At 46.5% G+C, this 20,979-nt stretch overlaps 7 protein-coding genes across 7 annotated transcripts; 3 read left to right on the forward strand and 4 right to left on the reverse strand.

Annotated features, from left to right (window-relative positions):
• Positions 1-299: 299 nt before the first annotated feature.
• FOMMEDRAFT_130541 (uncharacterized protein) lies at positions 300-1,464 on the reverse strand (the record flags this gene model as incomplete). Its single annotated transcript, XM_007261214.1, has 4 exons — positions 300-392; positions 569-781; positions 843-1,357; positions 1,410-1,464. 4 exons carry the CDS (start codon positions 1,462-1,464, stop codon positions 300-302), a joined length of 876 nt encoding a protein of 291 aa, XP_007261276.1.
• Positions 1,465-2,273: 809 nt separating this feature from the next.
• On the reverse strand, positions 2,274-3,146 carry FOMMEDRAFT_164324 (uncharacterized protein; the record flags this gene model as incomplete). Its single annotated transcript, XM_007261215.1, has 5 exons — positions 2,274-2,497; positions 2,569-2,667; positions 2,755-2,832; positions 2,917-2,998; positions 3,074-3,146. 5 exons carry the CDS (start codon positions 3,144-3,146, stop codon positions 2,422-2,424), a joined length of 408 nt encoding a protein of 135 aa, XP_007261277.1. The 3' UTR covers positions 2,274-2,421.
• Positions 3,147-3,950: 804 nt separating this feature from the next.
• Positions 3,951-6,525, reverse strand: FOMMEDRAFT_149844 (seven-hairpin glycosidase; the record flags this gene model as incomplete). Its single annotated transcript, XM_007261216.1, has 6 exons — positions 3,951-4,107; positions 4,187-4,356; positions 4,425-5,323; positions 5,375-5,771; positions 5,825-5,945; positions 6,083-6,525. 6 exons carry the CDS (start codon positions 6,523-6,525, stop codon positions 3,951-3,953), a joined length of 2,187 nt encoding a protein of 728 aa, XP_007261278.1.
• A 1,965-nt stretch (positions 6,526-8,490) lies between these two features.
• On the forward strand, positions 8,491-8,792 carry FOMMEDRAFT_149845 (uncharacterized protein; the record flags this gene model as incomplete). Its single annotated transcript, XM_007261217.1, has 2 exons — positions 8,491-8,668; positions 8,716-8,792. 2 exons carry the CDS (start codon positions 8,491-8,493, stop codon positions 8,790-8,792), a joined length of 255 nt encoding a protein of 84 aa, XP_007261279.1.
• A 1,679-nt stretch (positions 8,793-10,471) lies between these two features.
• Positions 10,472-12,653, forward strand: FOMMEDRAFT_143781 (glycerol kinase; the record flags this gene model as incomplete). Its single annotated transcript, XM_007261218.1, has 5 exons — positions 10,472-10,809; positions 10,881-11,212; positions 11,268-11,679; positions 11,746-11,925; positions 11,959-12,653. Exons 1-5 carry the CDS (start codon positions 10,557-10,559, stop codon positions 12,651-12,653), a joined length of 1,872 nt encoding a protein of 623 aa, XP_007261280.1. The 5' UTR covers positions 10,472-10,556.
• Positions 12,654-16,544: 3,891 nt separating this feature from the next.
• FOMMEDRAFT_16021 (ATP-dependent RNA helicase dbp9) lies at positions 16,545-19,096 on the forward strand. The gene is made up of 7 exons (XM_007261219.1): positions 16,545-16,978; positions 17,033-17,105; positions 17,157-17,348; positions 17,406-17,467; positions 17,531-17,838; positions 17,893-18,452; positions 18,519-19,096. The coding sequence occupies exons 1-7, from the start codon at positions 16,569-16,571 to the stop codon at positions 18,813-18,815; spliced, it is 1,902 nt and encodes a 633-aa protein (XP_007261281.1). The 5' UTR covers positions 16,545-16,568; the 3' UTR covers positions 18,816-19,096.
• Positions 19,097-19,647: 551 nt separating this feature from the next.
• On the reverse strand, positions 19,648-20,916 carry FOMMEDRAFT_24737 (uncharacterized protein; the record flags this gene model as incomplete). The annotated part of the gene is made up of 5 exons (XM_007261220.1): positions 19,648-19,688; positions 19,710-20,423; positions 20,478-20,672; positions 20,727-20,736; positions 20,797-20,916. 5 exons carry the CDS (start codon positions 20,914-20,916, stop codon positions 19,648-19,650), a joined length of 1,080 nt encoding a protein of 359 aa, XP_007261282.1.
• Positions 20,917-20,979: the final 63 nt, after the last annotated feature.

Raw genomic sequence — 20,979 nt, forward strand, 5'->3', positions numbered from 1 at the left:
AATTCTTGAAGCATTCGTCGCTGTGCAAGATTTACAAGCAAAAATGTATTGATCGGGGAGAGTTCCGGATGCAGGAGTACTATTTAAATGGTAGGGTATGATGTGTCGACAAGAAGTGGCGACGGGTCCCCGCATAGGTTCAGTTTTCTTTAACCTCGATCATTATTTAACTCGTACACTTTTCACACGTTTACTAGTCCGATTTCTTACTCCGACTCGGAAGCGGTTGATTTATTCGTACCATAATTACCATGTGAGAGTAGCATCAGTGTTATAAATACTAGTTTCGTATTTCGTTATTAGAATGCTTTTGTACGCCTTGATGCAGCCCTCAGAGTTGCAACTGCAAGTAGAAAATACAATTTTACAAATCCAGCAGAGAGGCTGGCAAGCTAGAGGATAAAACACATTGGAATACTGGCAAAGGAAAATTGGACAGCATATGCATTGAAGAAATTAAGTAGTCTCAAAGAGGTGTTTCAAACAACGCAGGAAACAAAAATTCTGGGCCCGTGAAATCCGTGAATATCATATCCATGCCCGACAGAAGGACGTCAAGATGTAGAACGTTGAAATCCAGATCCATAAGAGGCACATAGCTCTCGACTCCATCGTCCGCAGCAGGAAATGCAGTTGTCTGGGTGAGATACTGAAACGAGCCGGACGTTTGTCCTTCATGGTTTAAGAAATGGTTCTCCGATGAACTTCCCCAGTTGAGCAAGCTGGGAGGGATAGCGTGCTTCGGTTGCGGCGCGGAAAGCGAGACCGATCCATTGCTGTCCTGTGGATGACAGGAGTAAACCTTTACAGCAAAAGAAAGCGCTTATAAATCGTGGACTCACAGGTGTAGTAGGATAGATCTCGGGCGAAGAATATATCTGTGGGGACGTAACTAAGGACGACGAGGATGTCCCCGTCACAGGGAATGATATGTCCGAAGCCGAAGTAGGACTCAGAGGGAGGCAAGCATCTATGGTCGATTTCGGTGAGCTCGACTGGCGTGTCTTCTTCGACCTGCTCCTCCTCTTCTTCGTAGGTTCTCTAGGTCCTTCAATCTCAAACCGGATCTTCTCCTCCTCCGCCATCTTGAAGAATACAGCACGATCCGACGGGGTCAACTTCGTCTTCCACACTTCTGCGACATAGCGCGACACATCATTCTGGTGAACTATCTCTGGAGGAACCCGCTTGTTTGCAATGTAATATGATCGGAACAGGATGAATGCGTTGGGCGACCGACGTTTCCTAGATACTGGTGTAGAATGGAGTCGTCTGGAGGCGCGGGGAGTGCTAGTGACAGGGTTAAAAGCACTCGAAGACTCGAGTTGAACCGCAGAGGTACAAGGGTTCATTGTACCTATAAAGTACTTAGACAGTGCTGCAAAGTATACACAACGCGCAACACTTACTCATGTCATTCACGAACATCATTTCGCCATAAGCAGACGCACGAATCGGAGACATAGCGGTTCAGAGCGTTCAAGTTCAAATTCGCAAAGTCGAGCGGGACTTGGGGATGCATACTGGGCTTGCATTGTCGCGCTTTTGAACCAACGGAGACAGTGGAAGTATACTCAAAGTATGGATACTCGAAAAGGCAGGACATCGCGTTATAATCACCATGCTGCTTTACTGATCCAGAAAAGGAAGACCCTTGATGATTGTCACACACGTGTCGACCAATTGCAGTATAGTCATAAATCCTGACCTGAGGTAATTGATTTGGTCGTACCAGACTTGCCACTTCTGAGGCAATTCTGTGTCACTACTTTAAATACTATATTCGTATTTCCTCGATATTGTGATTTGAAGCCCTTGATGCAGTCTTCAGTGTCGAAAGCAGTTTGACTAAGGACAGTAAAGAAGTGCACCTTAGTACGCGTTTCTTCCGAAGCAAATGAAGCAAATGGACGAAGGCAACACTACACAAGCTGAGCTATTGAAGAGCGGGTTTATATTTCTCACCAAGCTCAGAAGATAAACCAGTTGGACAGCAGGGATGTCATAAGACGTGGAGCAGTACACAGAAGTAGGTGTAATGAAGGAACGTTGCCAGGCGGTACGGGCATCTTCACTGACATTTGCCATGCATCCAATTAAGCTTCAAGCTAAAATGGCTCCAAAGACAGATGCAAAAAATAGTATCTGAGTCCAGGCCTGATACCCACTCCTCACTGGTGCACCTGGAGCATTGAAGTCGCTAGTAAAAATTGCACGACTGAAGCGTCTTGCATGAGCTTGTCGGAGGTAAGATTTCTCTCCCATTAGCCAAGTGTCAGTCAGGCCACTGCATTGTCAACGATGGGAGCGAATTCCGCGACCTGCAAGTAAAAATACAATTTGAGTCATTAAATACAGACAACCGCTCGCAGATAGCAATCTATCACGCAGAGCTATGGCCAGCAGTATTAATAACTGCCCTCAGCTCTGGAACTTCCGCATCGTCTGAATCTCATCCAATAACGCTTGCAGTCGGTCATCATCAATTTTTGCAAGACTACATAAACAAGAAAGAAAATTGGCGTCGAATCCCACAGCAAGTCGTTTGTAAGTTAAGACAAGACGCACCTCGGAATGATGCTCTTCGCCTCCTCAGCATCTGCGGGACATAGGTTAGCGATCTGCGCAGTCTCGAACTGCGTCAGAAGTGGCTCTCGTCGGAGGGTCCTGCAAAGAATCATCATATGCACATGTTAATAAACGCATTCTCTCAAGATGGTGTGACGTAAGAGGGTAGGGGCACAAGATACTCACTCTCGAACAGCACTAGCCGAGTCTGTAGTCGTAAACTTTGCAAACTGCTTCACATACTCCAGCGTCTTGTTATACACACTACACACAAAACAAACAGGAAACCAAACAATCTCGTCAGCAAGGTCTCGCTCAGCCATTCCAGGGCTTTACAAGAAGACATACACAGTATCAGGTGCATCCTTGTCCCGATTCTCCAGCAGGTATTTCACCTCCGAGATGAGCAAGCAACCAGCATTATTGAATTCTGTTGTAACGATACACGATCTTCATTAGCCTTCCCTTGTTCTGAAATTCCCAACTAGATAAAGAGGAAGCGGACCTGGGCCAAGTTTAAGGACAGACGCGTCTTCTTCTTGCTCAGCTGTTCTACGATGAAGCCGCGGAGTAGTCATGATCGTGCCAGTGCGCAGAAACGTATAGAACGAGTCGCGTTCGGTGTCAAGACTTCACGCGCGCTTGCGGCCACGTGAATTTACGTGAGAGTTCTCGAGATTACTGGATTTGGAAATACGATCTTATTTGGTCGAGATATTGAAGCTTTGCATGAGCGGAATAGTTCTTTGCAAGGCTTGTGGCGTATAAAGAAGCTGAAAATAAATTAAAATAGGTGAAATCAAAACAAGATGAACTTTGCAGCATAGCTCATGTGAAGGAGCAAAAACCACAGCACCCAGGATTCCCGCGTGGTCCCCCACCGTGGTACTAACTGGGCGGCACCTCGGTTAACTGCGCAGATCAGACGGGATGCGGTGTTTTCGAGGTCCTATGGCCGTGGATACAAGATAGGTTAAGGCACGGACTATGTCCAACGTTCTTGCGGTCAGATTGCAAGCCACTCCACTAAACCCTCTTGCTACAGCTTGTCTGTGTACATTCTTTTACACTTAACTGGTACATATGAATGTTTAGACTTATCCACAAACTGAACAAGGAACTCTGCCCAACTATACTAGCAAATAACAAATAAACCTATTCTTAATTTCAATGACAGTATCATTAAGCCTCAGAACAATAACAGCTGATTATGACAGAACGCGAGGATGTCGATATAACGTGTAATTGATATTGCAAGATAAATACATTTGTGAATTATATGGTGTAAAAATGTACGATGATGCGCAATTGCCTAGATCCTTGCTCTACATAGAGAGTAATAGTATACGATCAGTCATGAAAGTAGACGTACGTCAGTCACGTTATGACTTGATACCGAACTTCTCCTTTTCCGCTTCCGTCCATTCAAAGACTGGGAAAGGATGTGCCTCGGTATTGAGCACGTACTTGTCTAAAGGCAAAATCGAATCGTCCGAGAAGAGAAGATAGAGATATTTGAGCGTCTCTGCCAGGAAGAAACTATTTATACCCGGGAAATTTTTTATTATTATTATCCGTAATCAGTAAAACTTGCCAGCGTGGAGTTATAAATTCATACCTTGGCATGCTATCTTGCAACTGAATCTTCGGGTTGAAGACGTTCCTGACTGTTGCATACCCAGATGGCGTACGCAAGTTCTTCTCAATAGCCTTGAACGCTGCCCATCCACGCTGGCGCCACACCTCTTCACCAGTCGTGCGCCATAAAACGAAGAAGCTTTCAATAGTCTGCAGTTCAAGGACAAATTTCTTCTTAAGAAATGTACTTCTTGAGAAATGCAATTTGAATAACATACCTCAGGTCTTAGCTGATAAGTCGGGTTACGACTTCGGTAATCTAGCGAGTACACGGAGTCGTTGCGTGCCGGGTATGGTGGATCTCGCAGTCCAGGTACGAGTCCTATCCTCTCTTGCGTCCACTCCCTCTCTCGCCACACACCACCACTTATACCTCCTTCCTCTTGCACATCAAGATAAACATTATTCTTCCCATCATAAAGACCTCGCCGCCACGCCGCAAGCACGTTCGTCCATCGCGACTTGTAATCCTCCTCTGTCTGATTAACAGTAAGCTTATCCGCCACTGGACGGCGTGCCGACCAGTTGAATTTCTCATCTGGATGAACAGGCGGTGCGCGTCTTCCCTTAACCGCCTTCTCGTGTTCCCTCTCTTTCTCTACTGCGAGCTTCTTCGCCTCTTCTCGCAACCGTTCTGCCTCTTGAACACGTTCTAGACGTATTTGCTCACGTTCCAGTTCCGACGCACTTGTCACAGCAACTTCATCCGCGCCGAGGCCAACTGGCATATCAGAATACATCGTTCCACAAGAGATTCCTAAGCCCTTTGCAGCCCAGATATGCCTCTCCAGTTCAGACGGCGTCCTCCCTTCTTCTGCAAATTCTGAAAACGGGGCGAATACATGTGCAGGAAGCTGGTTAGCGCCCAGCGCAAGGAGGCCCGGAAGGAAACACGAAAGGTGCTCGAATTTTCGCGACGGGTATCCCGATGTTGCAGTTATGTCCGTGACATACAAAAACGATCGTGTGGGTGAAAGGTACAGCATGTGGTCCATGACACCGCGCATAGTCCGTAAATAAAGTTCTAGCGATTCAGAATCCGTCTGATTCGTGAGTAGATATTGTTTCAGGAAATATTCGAAAGCACTATCCGCGTATGCCCCGATAGTGACCTGGACTGCGAGGCAGAATGAGCATATAGTCGGATCAAGGAGAAAAAAGAGCGCACGATTGACAGGCTGGCCAGTACCCAGAGTCCACATGGAAGGCAACAGGCCTTTCGGGTATTTCGACAAGTCAGCATCATACAGCCGTCGCATGACGTTTTGGGCGACTTCGTAATATTCTTTCTTTCCAGTAACCTTTGCCAGGTACTTGTATTCCATGGTACAGCTCGCGAGTTCCGCTAGCCAGCCATTGGCTCTTCCTCCCCATCCACCCACACGGTCTCCAGTCGCCGGAACAATGCCATATGTAGGGAAGCCTGAGGAAGTATTGAACGCTGGTAGAAGTGCTGCACCAAGCTCATCTGCCTTTTGTAGTAAGGCAGGGTCTTTCGAGAGACCATATGCAGAGAGTAACCCTCCTAAATACCGAATGACCGTCTCAAAGAAAGGTACTGATGACTTTAATATCTCTTGTCGTTAGTTTCGATCAAAGGTAGATATACAAAACATACATTATGATTTGCGATTGCCATCTTCTTGACGAGTTCAATGCCCCGGTCAAACTCGTCGTGTAGGCCCATTAAATATATTGTATCGAGGGAATCGACCATGGTTACTCCCCATCCGTTGAAACTGAAAGAGTGAATATTAATTCAGAAACGAGACTTCCGGTTTATGCTTGAAGCTTGTACAGTAAAGGTTTACTGGTTCAAGACTTGCGCACGGATGACAACACTTGACGGTGTAAACGATAGAATAATGACACCCACTTGTTAACAGCGCCATCAGTCAATGGCAAGAGCTCATCCATCGGGCTAGCATACTGCTCGTATCCATGGTAAGCATGCACGAATGCTTGCTTCACCATCTCCGCACGTTTTGCCCATTCCTCAGGAGTCACCTGCTTCTGCGGCACTGTCACATCATCATCATCATCAAAAATGAATGGCGACTTGTAACCTGGTCGCGGCACTCGTGGAGGCGGAAATGGACTGCTCAGAAACGGAGGGCCGCCAAATTGCATGAACATGAACCAAAGGAGGAAGAATGCACCGCCGATAATGAAAAGACTGGAACGCACGATGCCACGGAAGGGCTTTGGACGGAGGACAGCGAAAAGACGGGCTGTGTAGGAGGGTTCGTTGTCAACGGCCATTGCTCGCCACCCGCGTTCTGCGCCTGAAGCGCGATGCATGGGCAGCATTGTCGACATTGTCGGCGCCGCCGCTGCTGCTGAGGAAAATAAAGGAAGAGATGGAGAAGAGTAAAAGTGAAAGGAGAGGCAGTCGGTCGTCTAGATGAGTGTTGTGGATGCTACCATGGGCGGGATCTGGTCTCCCTCAATGGCACACGCCAAGAAATCAGGACAAGAATAAAGCATCCGGCTTTCTCGGCACGCCTTGCCGAAATTATACACCGACGATCAACTCACACCTCCCACTTGAGTTCCGTCCATTTGCTCCGAAATGTGCGGGCGACGGTGACGAGGAGTAAATCTCGGTCTGGACGTGTCAGATAACCACGTTCAGCTGCAACGCATATAGCTAGCCAGCCAGCGAGTCGATGGCCGCCAAGAATTGTCTTATGTGTTCTCATCCAGTGCCTGCCACGCTGTCCCCTCAGTTGTACCCAACTTACCCCGGTGGTAGTTTGTTCCTACCTCGTTTGAACACAAAACCTGATCCAGTCAAACCCTTGCAAATTGTGTACAAGCTCAGTTGACCAAGTGCCACACATATGCAACTAACAAGGTGACATGCTCGTCAGTGTTCCTATCTACAAAGAATCTCTTGTGTCATCCTTACTCGACGCTCCTGCCTTTCTCCGACTCCGACACGAAGAAAAGGGCGCTACATTTGTTCCCTTGGATCTCTGTTGTGAATGTGTATTGAACGTCTTTAGGCCACCTTTCCTCGGCAGAGAAAGTAGCATCATCATTTCTAGGGAATGTCTGCACTTTTCAGCTTCACTGGCATCGACGTACGATAAGACCATCAAATTTGAGATTACTCTCGGATCAGCAATATGTTCTGTCACTAGCACTACATATCTTTGTCTGCCCACATTTCGACCACTACATAACAGTCTATCCACCTCAGCAGGCTTGATCCGCCTATCAACTGTACCAAAAAGGAGCTATGACCTATTGATAGATATATATATACAGTAGCTCAGAAGAATTGATGAGTCAGTATTCCTAGCAATGTTTTTCCTACTGTCCCTATCCTTTCACATGCCCTTCAAGACAGCTTTTCACTGCAAAGTTGTTTTCATTAGAACATACATAGTATAATGTGTTTTGCACTATAATGAACATTATGTCTGGAAATAACACCAAAGCAATATACTCAACCCCAGTCCCTTTATTCATAAAGGTGTTAAGGATTACAGGCTCTAGAAGAATGTATACAGATGTCTTAAGTACTGTTGTGTTTGCTTTCACATTCTGTCTTTTTTCTATTCTGATGTCAAGCTTTATACATATTTGCTACTCAGGCAAGAATAGTACTTTGTGAGCTTTCTTGCATACTTTGCAAACATTTGCATGTAGGCACACATACAGCATTGATTCGGAGCATTATATCTACTCTTTGTATTGAGTATAGTTGTGTTGTTATACACATATTGACTACTTGTCCTTCTTTTGTTACAGTCTCTGAAAGCCTGCTCAGTTTTGTACACAGTGAATAGAAGCAAACACAATGGCATGGGATAGGTGTGCTCTATCTATAGTTGCTGATGTCCGGTCCCGGACCGCTCGGACTCGGTCCGGACGCAGGACTGGACTGATGGACTGGTCCTCTACAGTCCGGTCCTCATGGGTCCAGGAGAGGTCCGGTCCTGGGTCCATCATTTTGAGAAATTTCCCGGACCGATGGACTCGTCCGGACCCGGACTGGACTCCAGACCTGAATAACCTGAACTAATGTCTCAAATCTCGTTTCCCATATCTCTAGCTCACTATACTAAAACAGATCATACTCCTTTAAGGATCTTTGAATATTAGCTAGCACTTGCATAGTACATTTTACAAGTTTCTGGCAGTCCAAGCAAAGCAAAACTTTACTCCTGTTCTTTACTGTTCAATGTATGGCTTACTAAACTTGACTCTTCCTATCTGGTTAGTGTCTCCCGAAATATTTATTCCCTTTATGTATATTCACTCCTCTCCCGTCCTATGCCAAAGACGCTGCAGTCCCAGCCACCCTCCCCAGTCAAGCAGCCAGCCAATGCCCCTGCCCCTGACAAATTAGACAAGATGTCCGAAATCACTCTCAGAAAGAAGAAGAACGCTGACGCTCAGGCTGCTTTCCGTGCACGCCGTGCCAACTATATTGCCACCCTCGAAGAGACAGGTCCGTCTGCTGCTAAGTACCTAAATATTCATGTTCCGACAACTAAGTGTCCGTAAATCGCAGTAACCAGCTTAGAGGCAGTTGTAGTCCAGCTTCAGGACTCGTGTCGCAAGGCTTGCACTGAAGCCTCAGAATTGTGTCAGGAAAACCACTACAGTGTCTAGTCTGTAGATTATGTAGTATATACAAAAATATATTACTTTTGTACTTAGATACAAAGAATAATACTCTAACTCATCTCTTAAATTTTTTTTCTCTCAGGTCCAGTTATGGACCAGTCCAGAACCGGACTGGAACTTGGGTCCGGTCCACTACCCGTCCACATAGGTCCGGTCCCCAGTCCGGGACACTCCCGGACCGCAGATTTGGTCCGGTCCTGAGTCCAGGTGAAGTATGCCCGGACCAGACCAGGACCAGACTTCAGCAACTATAGCTCTATCAGTATCTACTCCACCCCCACTTCTATTAATGTCATCATCCTCATATTCTAGCATTGGTGAGTGGGTATGTGGTGTAGGAACTGCGTAAATTTATGGGACAAAAAGTACCAATCTCAGTGTGTCCCTCAATAGGGAATCTGGACCACGAGTTGTACAAAAGTCAAGGTCGAGTCAAAAAGCAGACCCATGTAATCCTCCCGAAAGAAGTTCAACATGGGCACACGAGACAAGGCAGGAATCTATGGCGCTGATAAAAAAGCCACAACGGCGCTGCTCTGTAGATGACCAGCCGGCTGATAAAAAGAAGCGCTCAGAGTCAAATAAAGAGTCCAGGTCATCACATTCACATCCACAGAGGCAGAGGCATTATTTTGAAGATGAAGGCACAGTCAACTTCCGGACCAGTGCTGGGGTCACACAAATTACAGTGCCAGCAAGGACTACAGTAGAGGACACGAGAGATGGGTTGAAGGTTACTGATAGTAATGGTCGTAGCTACATTATTAACCCAATAGAAGTGACATCCAAGTCCAAGTCCTGAACGTGGAGTAATAATCTGTGCTAAATACATTCACCAAAGCTAATATCTGACGCATATAATACTAATGCGCAGTGCTGATGACCTTTTTGTGATTCATCTAGTCATAAAATGCATTTAGTAAGACTTATCGAGCGTGCCAGTGGATCCGTCACTTGTGAACAGGTTTCAGAGTATAAGGTATTGAACAATCAACCAGCAAATGGACCATTCTTCATTGAACGAATCGCCGTACCTGCTTGTAGACAAATTCTCCGGATTCTAGACTAAGTGCCATACTTATAAAAGCTATTCCTATTTACCCAATTTATTCTATTCGATTCATCAGTTTCGTGATGGATTTAGGTGTGTTTTGGCACAAAAAGGAGGAGCATTTGGTTCATCCAGAGCGTCGGAGGTTGAAAGAAGAGTCAAAACGGTAGCCTATATTCGGCTTGTCTGAAGCAAGCCACAATAACAGTTGGTTAGTAGAATGAGAAAGAGAGTGTGGGTTGGTGCAGTCAGCCGCCGAGATTAGGAAGGCTTGACAGAAGAACGCTGTTTAGTGTGGGAAAAACCTCACTCTAAGACACGGAGCGTCCAACTCATTGTAATTGGACAATTAGGAAGAAGATGCAAGGTGAGTCTCTGATATCATGTGAACGTGGACTCAACCTCGATCGGAGGTTTAGAGGAAGTTACGGAACGGAAGCCAGAAGATGATTCACGGTTGTAATTTCCGGGCCGGCGTTCCCGGTGAAATACAGTGTATTGCATCACGTTCTACCCACCAATCACTACTGTCCCACCTATTAGTATTAGTTCATACACTTCACTTGCTATGGACTCGTGCACATCTCTATCTCTCCGACCCCCGTCATCTCTTTGGTGACGGTGCTGAAGTTGTCTCAAAAATATTTCCAGCTTAGCGATGTCAAACCTCAAGCAGGCAGAATTCGTTGCATCTCTTGATTGTGGCACTACCTCCGTTCGTTTCATCATTTTCGACGCTCGTGCCGTTATAGTCGCACAGTGCCAGCTGGAGTTCCCTCAGTATTATCCACATCCTGGGTGGCATGAACATGACGCGGATGAGATTCAGCAGGTTTCGGAACAGTGTATTGAACAAGCTTGCAAGGAGCTTGAGAAGAGTGGATGGACGCGGAGTAGTATCAAGGTCATTGGTGTGTACACTATCACCTTCATTGCGCGAATAAGAGATGTTCATCATTTGGGATGCTTTGGTGTCGCCCAGGGATAACAAACCAGCGTGAAACCGCCGTTGCTTGGGATCGCATGACTGGCCGTCCGTTATGCCGTGCCATTGTCTGGGATGACGCTCGGACTAAGGGCACTGTCGCCCACTTCCAACACAAATTGCGGGTCGACGGACTCGAGGTTGCACCAGGTGACTTTCGCAAGGGCGATGCTGGAGTAGCCGCCCTCCGGGAACTTACCGGCCTTCCGTTATCAACCTACTTCTCTGCAATCAAACTTTGTTGGATGATCGAGAATCATGATAATGTTCGTACTGCACATGACACGGATAATCTGTGTTTTGGTACCGTTGAGTCGTGGCTCGTATATGTCAGCACTTCTTCCATCTGCCACTATTTATTATTATTGAATAGTTGGATTTCAGAATTTTACGGGAGGGCATCCTGATGGTTTACATATCACCGAGCCGACGAATGCTTCCCGTACTTTACTTCTTGATATACACTCATTGCAATGGTCACCCGCACTATTACGCTTCTTCTCCCTCCGCCCTTCTATCCTTCCGCGGCTAGTTTCCTCCTCTGAAGTCTATGGCAACTTAAAGTCTGGGTCACTTACCGGAGTTCCCATTGCCGGGCTTGTGGGTGACCAGCAAGGCGCGCTTGTCGGTAATAAGTGTCTTCATCAGGGCCAAGCAAAGTGCACGTACGGAACCGGCGCATTCCTGTTGTTTAATACGGGGAGGAAAGCAGTCACAAGCGAACATGGTCTGCTAACTACCGTTGCATACCAGCCAGGTCCGGGCAAGAAAGCGGCATATGCGCTTGAAGGATCTAGTAAGTCCACATAGTAGCAATGTAAAGATTGAATACTTCATCTCAACTATCGTCTGTCCTCTATAGTTGCTGTCGCGGGAAGTGCGATCAACTGGCTTCGCGATAGTATGGGGTTGATTCAGACCTCGGCAGAGGTCAATACGCTTGCGGCTAAAGAACCCACAACCGGAGGTGTCTACTTCGTCACAGCCTTTTCTGGATTGCTCGCTCCGTACTGGGACCCTGGTGCTGCCGGGACGCTTATAGGTTTAACCAAATACACGAATCCATCGCATATAGGTCGTGCGGCACTGGAAGCGATCGCATTCCAGACTCGCGCGGTCATTGAAAGTATGTTGCTTGATGCGAGCTCAAACGAAGCGAAAGCAAAGTCAAGGGTAAAGTCGGAGTCAAATCCTGGATCGCTCCCCTCGGGTTCGCTGTCTGAGTCGGATTTTGAATCTCCCCTCAGTTCGCCTGTCGTTAAAGAACAGAAACCGATGGACCCATTAGATGGAGATCCTTCGTTGACCAATAAACATTTACCACCGTCTCCTCAACTGGAACCCCTTCCCACTTCACTTGTGGCTGTCGTGCCGGGAGATAGCAATAGCGCTGCTTCAAATCAACCCAAGAGTACTGAAGAAAAGGACTCGAACACTGCAGCAGTGGAATTCACACACCTCAAAGTCGACGGCGGTGTGACGAACGGTGATCTTTGTATGCAGATTCTTGCCGACATTGGTGGGTTCTCTGTTGTCCGACCCACGATGCGAGAGTCGACGGCGTTGGGATCCGCACTGCTCGCCGGCGCCGCTGTGGGGTTGTTCGGTTGGGACTTGGAGAAGCCAGATGAGACTATGAGGGAGGTTAATACAGAGGGTGCGAGGACGTTTGAGCCTGGAAAGCCTGTAGAGGAACGAGAGCAGCATTGGGGAAATTGGAAGAGAGCCGTAGAGAGGAGCCTAGGTTGGGATGAGGCTCCAGATGAGTAAAAATTACCCTCGTTCTGGCTCTTGGGGTACCATATTCTCTACACCTCTTCTATACTTCATTTATACCTCCTCTCTTCCTTCATTATGTATCTAATGACGTTGTCTGATTAAGTGCTAGAGTTTCAACAAATCTGTACCAATAGTAATCATACAAGAACAAGTAATGGGATATGCTGCTGTTCCTGAAAGTCACTCATGCCATTTCTCTGTTGAAGACTGCACGAACTTTTGCTAGTCTGCTCAATATCCCGTGCTCTACTGTTCGTAAGTAACCGGTTCACAAGCATGCTCTCTAAATCTTATTATATTCATGTTATACTAAGTACAACATGAAGGATACTCCGTAACATGCATCATGCTCTATGCATGAGATGCAAACGGTGATGAAGCCGGTCAGCACAAATTATCAGGCCATATCTTAGGCTGGGATTGGACTTAACGGGTAACTTCTACCCGAGCGTGAAAGTAACACCATTCTTTAAGGTAACTTTCAATCCACTCGACGTATTCTCTATTGTAGTACCTGGCTGGGCGTCGAATGTACTTTCCCCCCCGGATTTGCCAAAGTACTTAATTGTGGTGGTCTCGTCGAAAGTAATTGTCTGTGGAGCTGACACTCTAGCCTGAGATTCTCTCCTTCTGTCACCTCTGGATTCTCTCCTCTCCTCTCTGGATTCTCTCCTTCTCTCTGCGTGTTCGGGAGTCGAGCGCTTCTTCTTGGTGTTTGCTTGATTCGGTCCAGATTCTGGTTGCTGGCTCTGGCTGTACAAAGACACCGAGTTGGCAATTCCAGTATCATAAGTTGAAGAAGAAGATAACGACTTACGGATACACTTCATTTAACCATTGCTCAATGCTAGGAAATGAGGTTAGTAACATTAGCAGAGTCGGAGGATGAGCCAGGGGGCTAAATATCAATAGTACACACTTATATGGCATTTTGAATTTGAAACTGGCTATTTCCTCACTACTGTTCTCCTTGTATGAAATAATTCAGTCTTGCAGAAGTGAAAATAAAGACAGAAGAGATAATCAATATGCACTGTTATATATCATCACTATCATGTTCAAAGTAGATAATGTAAAGGAGTCCTGAGACAACATCATATTGTAAAACATTCAGTTCTGCTAAATTTATTACAATAAAGCAAAGATGCAACATAAGTTATTACTAATATCATATGACAGCAATGAAACATTCAGAAAGGCCTAGCAATGTTCCCTACTATTGGACATGGTTGGTAAAGGTTATACAAAGATGAGCCAAATTGCCTTCTTGACACAGGTAGCATAGTAGGTTACTTGGACTGGCTGGATGAATAATGTCTGTTTCAACCTTTTGAAAGATGGGTAGATGGGTAATGTTTTGTTGGCTGGTACAAACTCAACATGATTAAGTAAAGTGAGTTTGTTAACGTCCCAGATACCTGCCTTCTTCAAGTACGTGCTTGTATAGACATTGAGGCAGATTACTGTTATTGCAACCTACAATACACTGGTCAAGTATAATTATTAATTTATAACAGGTACTGCTTTGACAGCTTCTTTTAACTGCTAGAACACAGGTCCTCACAAATTCTCTCCTGAAATTGTCAGTGCATACCTACTTCGACTGCAAAGTGTGAGAATTGATTGAAATTGACAATGAGTGTGAATTGCAGTTAGACATATCAAGTGTAGTATTTAGTCAAAGGATCCAGAGACTAGTACAAGTCTATAAGGCGATTTGTGGGACAGACAATCTGCTGGTTAGCATCTTGACAATTTGATTCTTAGACCTTGTTCACTAGTGACTGATTTACCAACACACTCAATATGATGTATCACATGTATTTGGTAGCTACATGTAGTACAGAAGATTTTCTTACTATTTTTTGGTACTCTAAGCACAATATCAGCTGAGACAAAGCCTGTCAGTACAGATTATTGAGCCGTATCTTAGGCTGGACTTGGATTTGCAGGTCACAATCTGAGGATATAACTAGCACCATTACTTTGAGTTATCTTTAGCCCATCTGGTGTGGGAGTTGCTGAGGTACCTGGTGGTAATGTGATTGTACTTGTCCCATAGTTAATAGTGGTGCCACCTTCGTATACAGGTCCTTTAGACGAATACGACAGTCTGGACTCTCTCCTCGACCCTGAGTGCTTGTGATCTGAGTGTTTCTTCCCAATGTCTGCTTGCCTCGGTTCTATCGGATCGTCATGTACAGTGCGACGGCGATACACATACTGTGTTGGTTCTCTTTCTTCACGTGTCCTAGTATCATGTCCCCATGTAGAGCTTTTTCTGGGGGCATCATATTCTCCTGGTTTGGCGTTCTGCCGTGATTGTCGTACCGGTTCCCTTGTAATGATGTAACCAGTCAGTATTTTATCTTGTGAGTTGTATTGGGTGCTGCTAACTCACTCTGTGTCCACACTGTTTATCCAACCCATAATTCTACAACGTGGATAGAGTGTCATTTACAAAAAAGAGGAATAATTATCAGTAGGACGCGCTTTTTATCATCATTGTACATTGTGCTGCTACTGTATCTTTACTGCTAGTTCTTCTTGTGCAAAACCAGAAAGATTGTGAGAGGAACAAGAATAGAGTGAGGGAGAAGTAATCAATCCGTAGTGCCTTATACTAGCATCACTATACTTGAAGCAAAGAGTGTAAGAGGGTCTCAAAATAACGTTGAAGTGCAAAGTCCAGTGTTACTAGATTTGTCTTAATAAAAGTAAGGATGCAATATAAGCCATCTCTTACATCACGTGACAGTACCAAAAATATTCACAGGGAAGGCCTAACAATGTCCCAGACTACTAATCATGGTCAGGGTCTCAGGGAAGTTCATCCTAATATGTGAACTTGTCTACTTGATATAGACAGTATAATGCCTTGGTTGTACTGCTAGGGAATAATAGATCATGTTAGACTAGTCAAAAGAAAGCTATCTAGAGTTGTATTTTGCTAGTCACAGTTTCTCCAGCAGAATCAGGAAAAGTGATTTTGTTAATAATGGGCATAATGCATATCTAGTAGTACTCTCAATATGACAGTATGCTTCTGTTCAGAGAGACAGTACAATGCTGGAGGTGTCAAGGTGTAAACAGTCCTTGAAAACAATGATGTTGCCTTCTTGACTAGTAGGGAAGGAGGACCAGAGAATATTCATTCTATGTTCAAAAATAAGAGAATAGGAAGGCAGTTGAATTGTCCTTCCTAAGTGTCAGAGTTGGAAGAATATTGAGAGGGCTGAGCAAAGATGATGTCATTAGCTTTGATGGGCTTCTTTGCAAACTAGTATACTGATGTCTCTCTATAGCTACACAAGCAATACTAATGCATATACTCTATAGTCATGACAACACAAAACCCTGTAATGATGTGGTTCTGTAAAAAGGATGTACATGTATTGAAACATGTGTTTGGATCAATGGAGACAGATGCTGAGCAAGTTACTGGTCAGGAGAAAACAAACTGTGTAGCATCATAGTCTCATTTGTAAGGAGCATAGTAGGTTGACCATGAGCCTCTGGTATTCCACGTTGAAGTGGTCTTGCTAATTGTTTAGGGACATGTGTTAATTGCCGTTCACCATAATGATAAAGGCACAAGACAGGAAAACCCGTTGCTCGGCCGTAAGGTATTGACTATGAGCAGGATACAGCACACAGAGCTGGACCATGTTGCCTCCTGATTCTACAGCGGACCTGCAGGACCAGGCCGATATGTGCTAGACGAGTAAGAAGCGGTCGAAGGCAACAAGTACAGCATAACGGCGATGTGGAAAAGACGAGGAACAATAGTGTGTAAATAGTCTGGGGATGCGGATCGACGGATCGGCGGAAATTTCTTTCTGCTGAATCCATCGTCCTCCTCGACGCACACACATAGACTCTTATCTGTCCGTAATTATACCTGGAATGACGGATGTATCTTTGCTGGACTCGCAGGCAACATTCGCATCCTTAACACACGTGCTAGATGCTCGCCTTCTTCGAGCACTCGCTGACATGGGCTTTGCACGTCCTACTCTCGTACAAGCGCAGGCTATACCACTCGCACTAGAAGGCCGTGACATACTCGCTCGAGCTCGTACTGGAAGTGGAAAGACTGCCTCATATTGCGTCCCACTCGCTCAGAAGATACTTAGGAAGAAGGATGCGTTCAGTATTGAGGACCCCGCGCGTCAAGCAGTAAGGGCATTGGTGCTTGTGCCAACGAAGGAACTTGCCGACCAGGTGGCAAAGCACCTGAGACAGTTGCTTGCATATTGCGAGAAGGAAATTGTGGTAGTTAACCTCGTTTCTGGAACTTCGACGCATCTTCAACGGTGAGTAAGCAATGTTTTCCCTTCTGTTTACCTCTCCTCAATCTAGTGTCACAGGGTTCTCACATCTGAGAAACCCGATATTGTCATTGGAACCCCTTCCCGAGCACTTAGTGCACTCCAAGTGAAGGTAAGCTTTCGTCCTATCTTAGGATAATTTTTATATTGATGAGTTATTTAGGCTCTATCACTCTCGGACCTCGAATCACTGGTCATTGACGAGGCCGATCTTGTTCTGTCCTATGGTCATGATGAGGACATAAGGACGGTCATAAATGGCGGGTATCTTCCCAAGGTTTACCAGTCTTTCCTTATGAGTGCTACCATGACGAAGGATGTGGAGCTACTCAAAGGTCTCGTCCTCAGGAATCCGGTTAGTGCCCTCGATGAAAAATGTTCCTATTGGGCTATATGACGAGAATGTCTTCAGGCGATCTTACGTTTAGAGGAAGATGAAGGCGACGCCGCACGACTTAGTCAATATGTGGTGAAGTATGAAGCTTAATATTCTCAGCTTCACAGTGTAGATGTTTACTTTTGACACATGTATTCTAGGTGCAACGAAGTTGACAAATTCCTTTTGACATATGTCATCCTCAAGCTCAAGCTTGTAAAAGGGAAGACCATCATCTTTGTAAACGATGTCGACCGGTGCTACCGCGTCAAACTCTTCCTGGAGCAATTTTCTATTAAAAGTTGTGTCCTGAACTCGGAGCTTCCGTTAAACTCCAGAGTACACATTGTTCAGGAATTCAATAAAGGAGTATACGACTACATTATCGCAACCGATGAAGGTAGTGGTTCAATCGAGCCAGATTCTGATGACGAAACGGATGAAGAGGTCCAAGTGGATGGCGAACAATGTAAGTAGCGTTTAATGGACCTAAACGGAGGATGCACTAAGAAAGTACTTGCAGTAACGTCGACGCAGCGCGATGTGGAGCCGATCGAGCCAGGTGATCCTGGCCCTTCATCAACCAAAACGATGAAACGAAAGCGGTCGCCATCTCCTCGACCGACTCCTGAAGGCACCACAACTAAGAAGAATAAGTCACGTACGCAGAACGACAAGGAATACGGAGTCGTGCGAGGTGTGGACTTCATCGACGTCGCCTGTGTGCTCAACTTCGACCTCCCAACCTCCGCACGTGCATACACACATCGCGTTGGTCGTACCGCTCGTGCAGGCCGCACGGGAATGGCACTATCCTTTGTCGTCCCAGCAGCGGAATGGGGTAAGAACAAGGTCGTAGGCTGCTTGCCCAGTGCGCGCCGCGATGAAGTTCGGTTCAGTCGCATCGAGCGCCAACAAGCTACGCGTGGCAGTAAAATCAATGAGTACAAGTTCGACATGAAGCAGGTCGAAGCATTCCGATATCGCATGCAGGATGCGCTTCGCTCAGTGACTCGAACCGCTATCCGAGAAGCCCGAGTGAAGGAATTGAAATCGGAGATCTTGAACTCAGAAAAGCTGAAGGTTTGTGCCACCCTTATTGTACTTCGTCTCTCTGGAAACCGGAAGGCTCATTCCTGTACTGCATAGGCTCATTTTGAAGAAAATCCGCTCGATCTAGAGTATCTCCGGCATGACAAGCCACTCCATCCGACGCGCGTGCAGCCACACATGAAACATGTTCCTAAGTACCTCATGCCGCGCATGGGCACCGCCGCCTCCGCCGGCGAGCTCACAGCTGGTGCTGGCGGCGGTGAAAAGGAAGCAAGCTTCGTTCCTTTCCGTAAGTACACTGTACGAGGACGCGGTCGAGGTAGGGGTAGTCATACTGGACCGGGCAAGGGACGCAAGAAAAAATCGGATCCACTGAAGAAGTTCGGTCGATGAGTTCGTGGCTTTCGTGGAGCCTCGGGATTGGGCCGGGTACGATAATCCAGCCTACGCTTGGAGCTATCTGGATGTGGCCCGTAGTTCACAGTAATTTCCTTGGTCATGCTTAGTGTTCCTTACCGATGAGGCGAAAATCGTGCACGTCTTGGGTGATTGACAATACCGTCAAGGCCAACGAATTCCCGCTTGTAGTATGTAGAATTGGACTAGTGCTGCACACATCATTGATTTAGTACACGAATATTGGGGGGCGGGAAGGGAAAGCATATATGAACGAATATAGAGTATAGCTGGAGTAGCATGGAACAAGCGATTGAAATGAGGAAGAGAAGAGAAGAGAAGACAGCATACATCATTAATTCGGCTACACGGATACTGGGGGGAAGGGGGGGGGACGGGAAAGCATATATGAAGGACTACAAAGGAGCAGCATGGAAGGGAAGAGAAGTCAAGAATGGGAATAACAGTTCGACGACGAAAGATAATTAAACTGAAAAGTAAAGTAATACAGAGAAATTGAACGAAGACACACGGGGAAGGGAAATTTGTATAAGGTTTCAAGCGATGCGGCGCCTTCGCGTAGCCCGATGCTCTTCGTTGTTTTGTTTATAATCATCATCACGGCGGCCATCGTCGGGCTCGGGGCCATCCTGGTCATCGACTTCGCCAGCCTTCAGTGACCTGCGTGATCTATACGGTTTATCCCTGACAGAGGGATGCTCCATTATTATTTGCTGCAGTCTTTCAATCGTGGTCCTCGTTTCGCCCACCGGGCGCGGCAGTACATGTTTTTTGAACTCATCAGTTAAGAAAAGTTCTATCGGCCACCCTATAGGACGAAGAGGTGGTGATTAGCCGGCTGTGCGAGGACTACGAAGGAAACATACATACACCACTCGCGGTCAACCGTTATAATATGTCCCGCCCCTTTACAGCACGTGTTGATATGTCTCTGGCACGAGTCCTGTCTGTTACATCCCTTCATACAGATAGAACACAGATAGCCTTCAAAGGCGTGTCCGCTGTCCTCCGGCAGGTGGGTCACGATATGGCGATCGTGCGCCTGTGCTGTAGTGGAGGTACTCGTACAAGCACCTCCGAACAGCTCTTTCCATTTACACATAAAGCGTTTTGGGCCCGAACGTCCCCGCTTCTGTGGCACTGAAGAGCTAGCTTGGTCTGGGGTTGGATCAAACTCGTCAGCGTCCATATAGTCGCCTTTCGTAGTGGCCTTGCGCTTGCGTGGAGAGGTACGTGTTGAAGGGCGTGCGGCGAGGTAGACCGGGACCGGGACCGGCGAACTGGCTGGTGTGCTCAACTCCGAGCTCGGTGGACTAGAGCACGAACTACTGAGCTCTGGCGTGGAACTGCCTCGAGCAGCATCGAAAGGCGAAGCCTGAGGACGGGGGGCTTTGCGCGAGGTTGACGACGAATTGTTTACGCGAGGAGAACAGATCTTTCGTCCCTTGTCTTTGCGCGGTGTGGTATTCGCGACTGTAAACGAAGGGCCATTCAAAGTCTCCCCTTGCGTATGCGGCACGTCAATACTATAGCCTGCCTCTCTGTTAACACTGGACTGGACAGCTTCGTCTCGCCTTGCCATATCTTCAAAATCCCATTAGTATTACACAGTACCTTATACAAAATAAGAGACATTACAAGTTGGTGTCCCGTCCGGAAGGAGGCTATCCAGGTAGGCAGGATCGGAAGTGTCTCTTCCAAGTCCGTCGACGCTTGGGCCGAACTCGAAATCCTCATCCATGAGGGTCAAAATGCCATCCAGGTCTCCCGCAAGTTTGGCCGCTAGAATAGCTCCAGCCGAACTCTCACAAGGGTATCCTCCGTAATAACCAGCTTTAGAATAGTCAGTCTCTGCAGCAAAGGCGGGTCATTCAGTAAAATGCTCACCGGAAGATTCCTGTATCTTAAAGGTTCGTCGGTCAAAGGGGACGTAGACATAGAGGCATGTACGACTTACATTCTCAGTGTCGGCGGGACGAACGAACCAACCGTAGTCCTCCAACTCGGAACGGTATTTGGCATTAGAGGCAGCTACGGGATCAGCTGCTCCATGGACCTGAGGATACACAGTAGACATAGCGTGCAGAGTGATAGGAGGGAATAAAAAATAGACAAGCTAGTTGAACTGGATGGGTGCACA

The sequence above is a fragment of the Fomitiporia mediterranea genome, assembly GCF_000271605.1.
Source record: "Fomitiporia mediterranea MF3/22 unplaced genomic scaffold FOMMEscaffold_1, whole genome shotgun sequence".
In the NCBI taxonomy this organism is placed as follows: domain Eukaryota; kingdom Fungi; phylum Basidiomycota; class Agaricomycetes; order Hymenochaetales; family Hymenochaetaceae; genus Fomitiporia; species Fomitiporia mediterranea.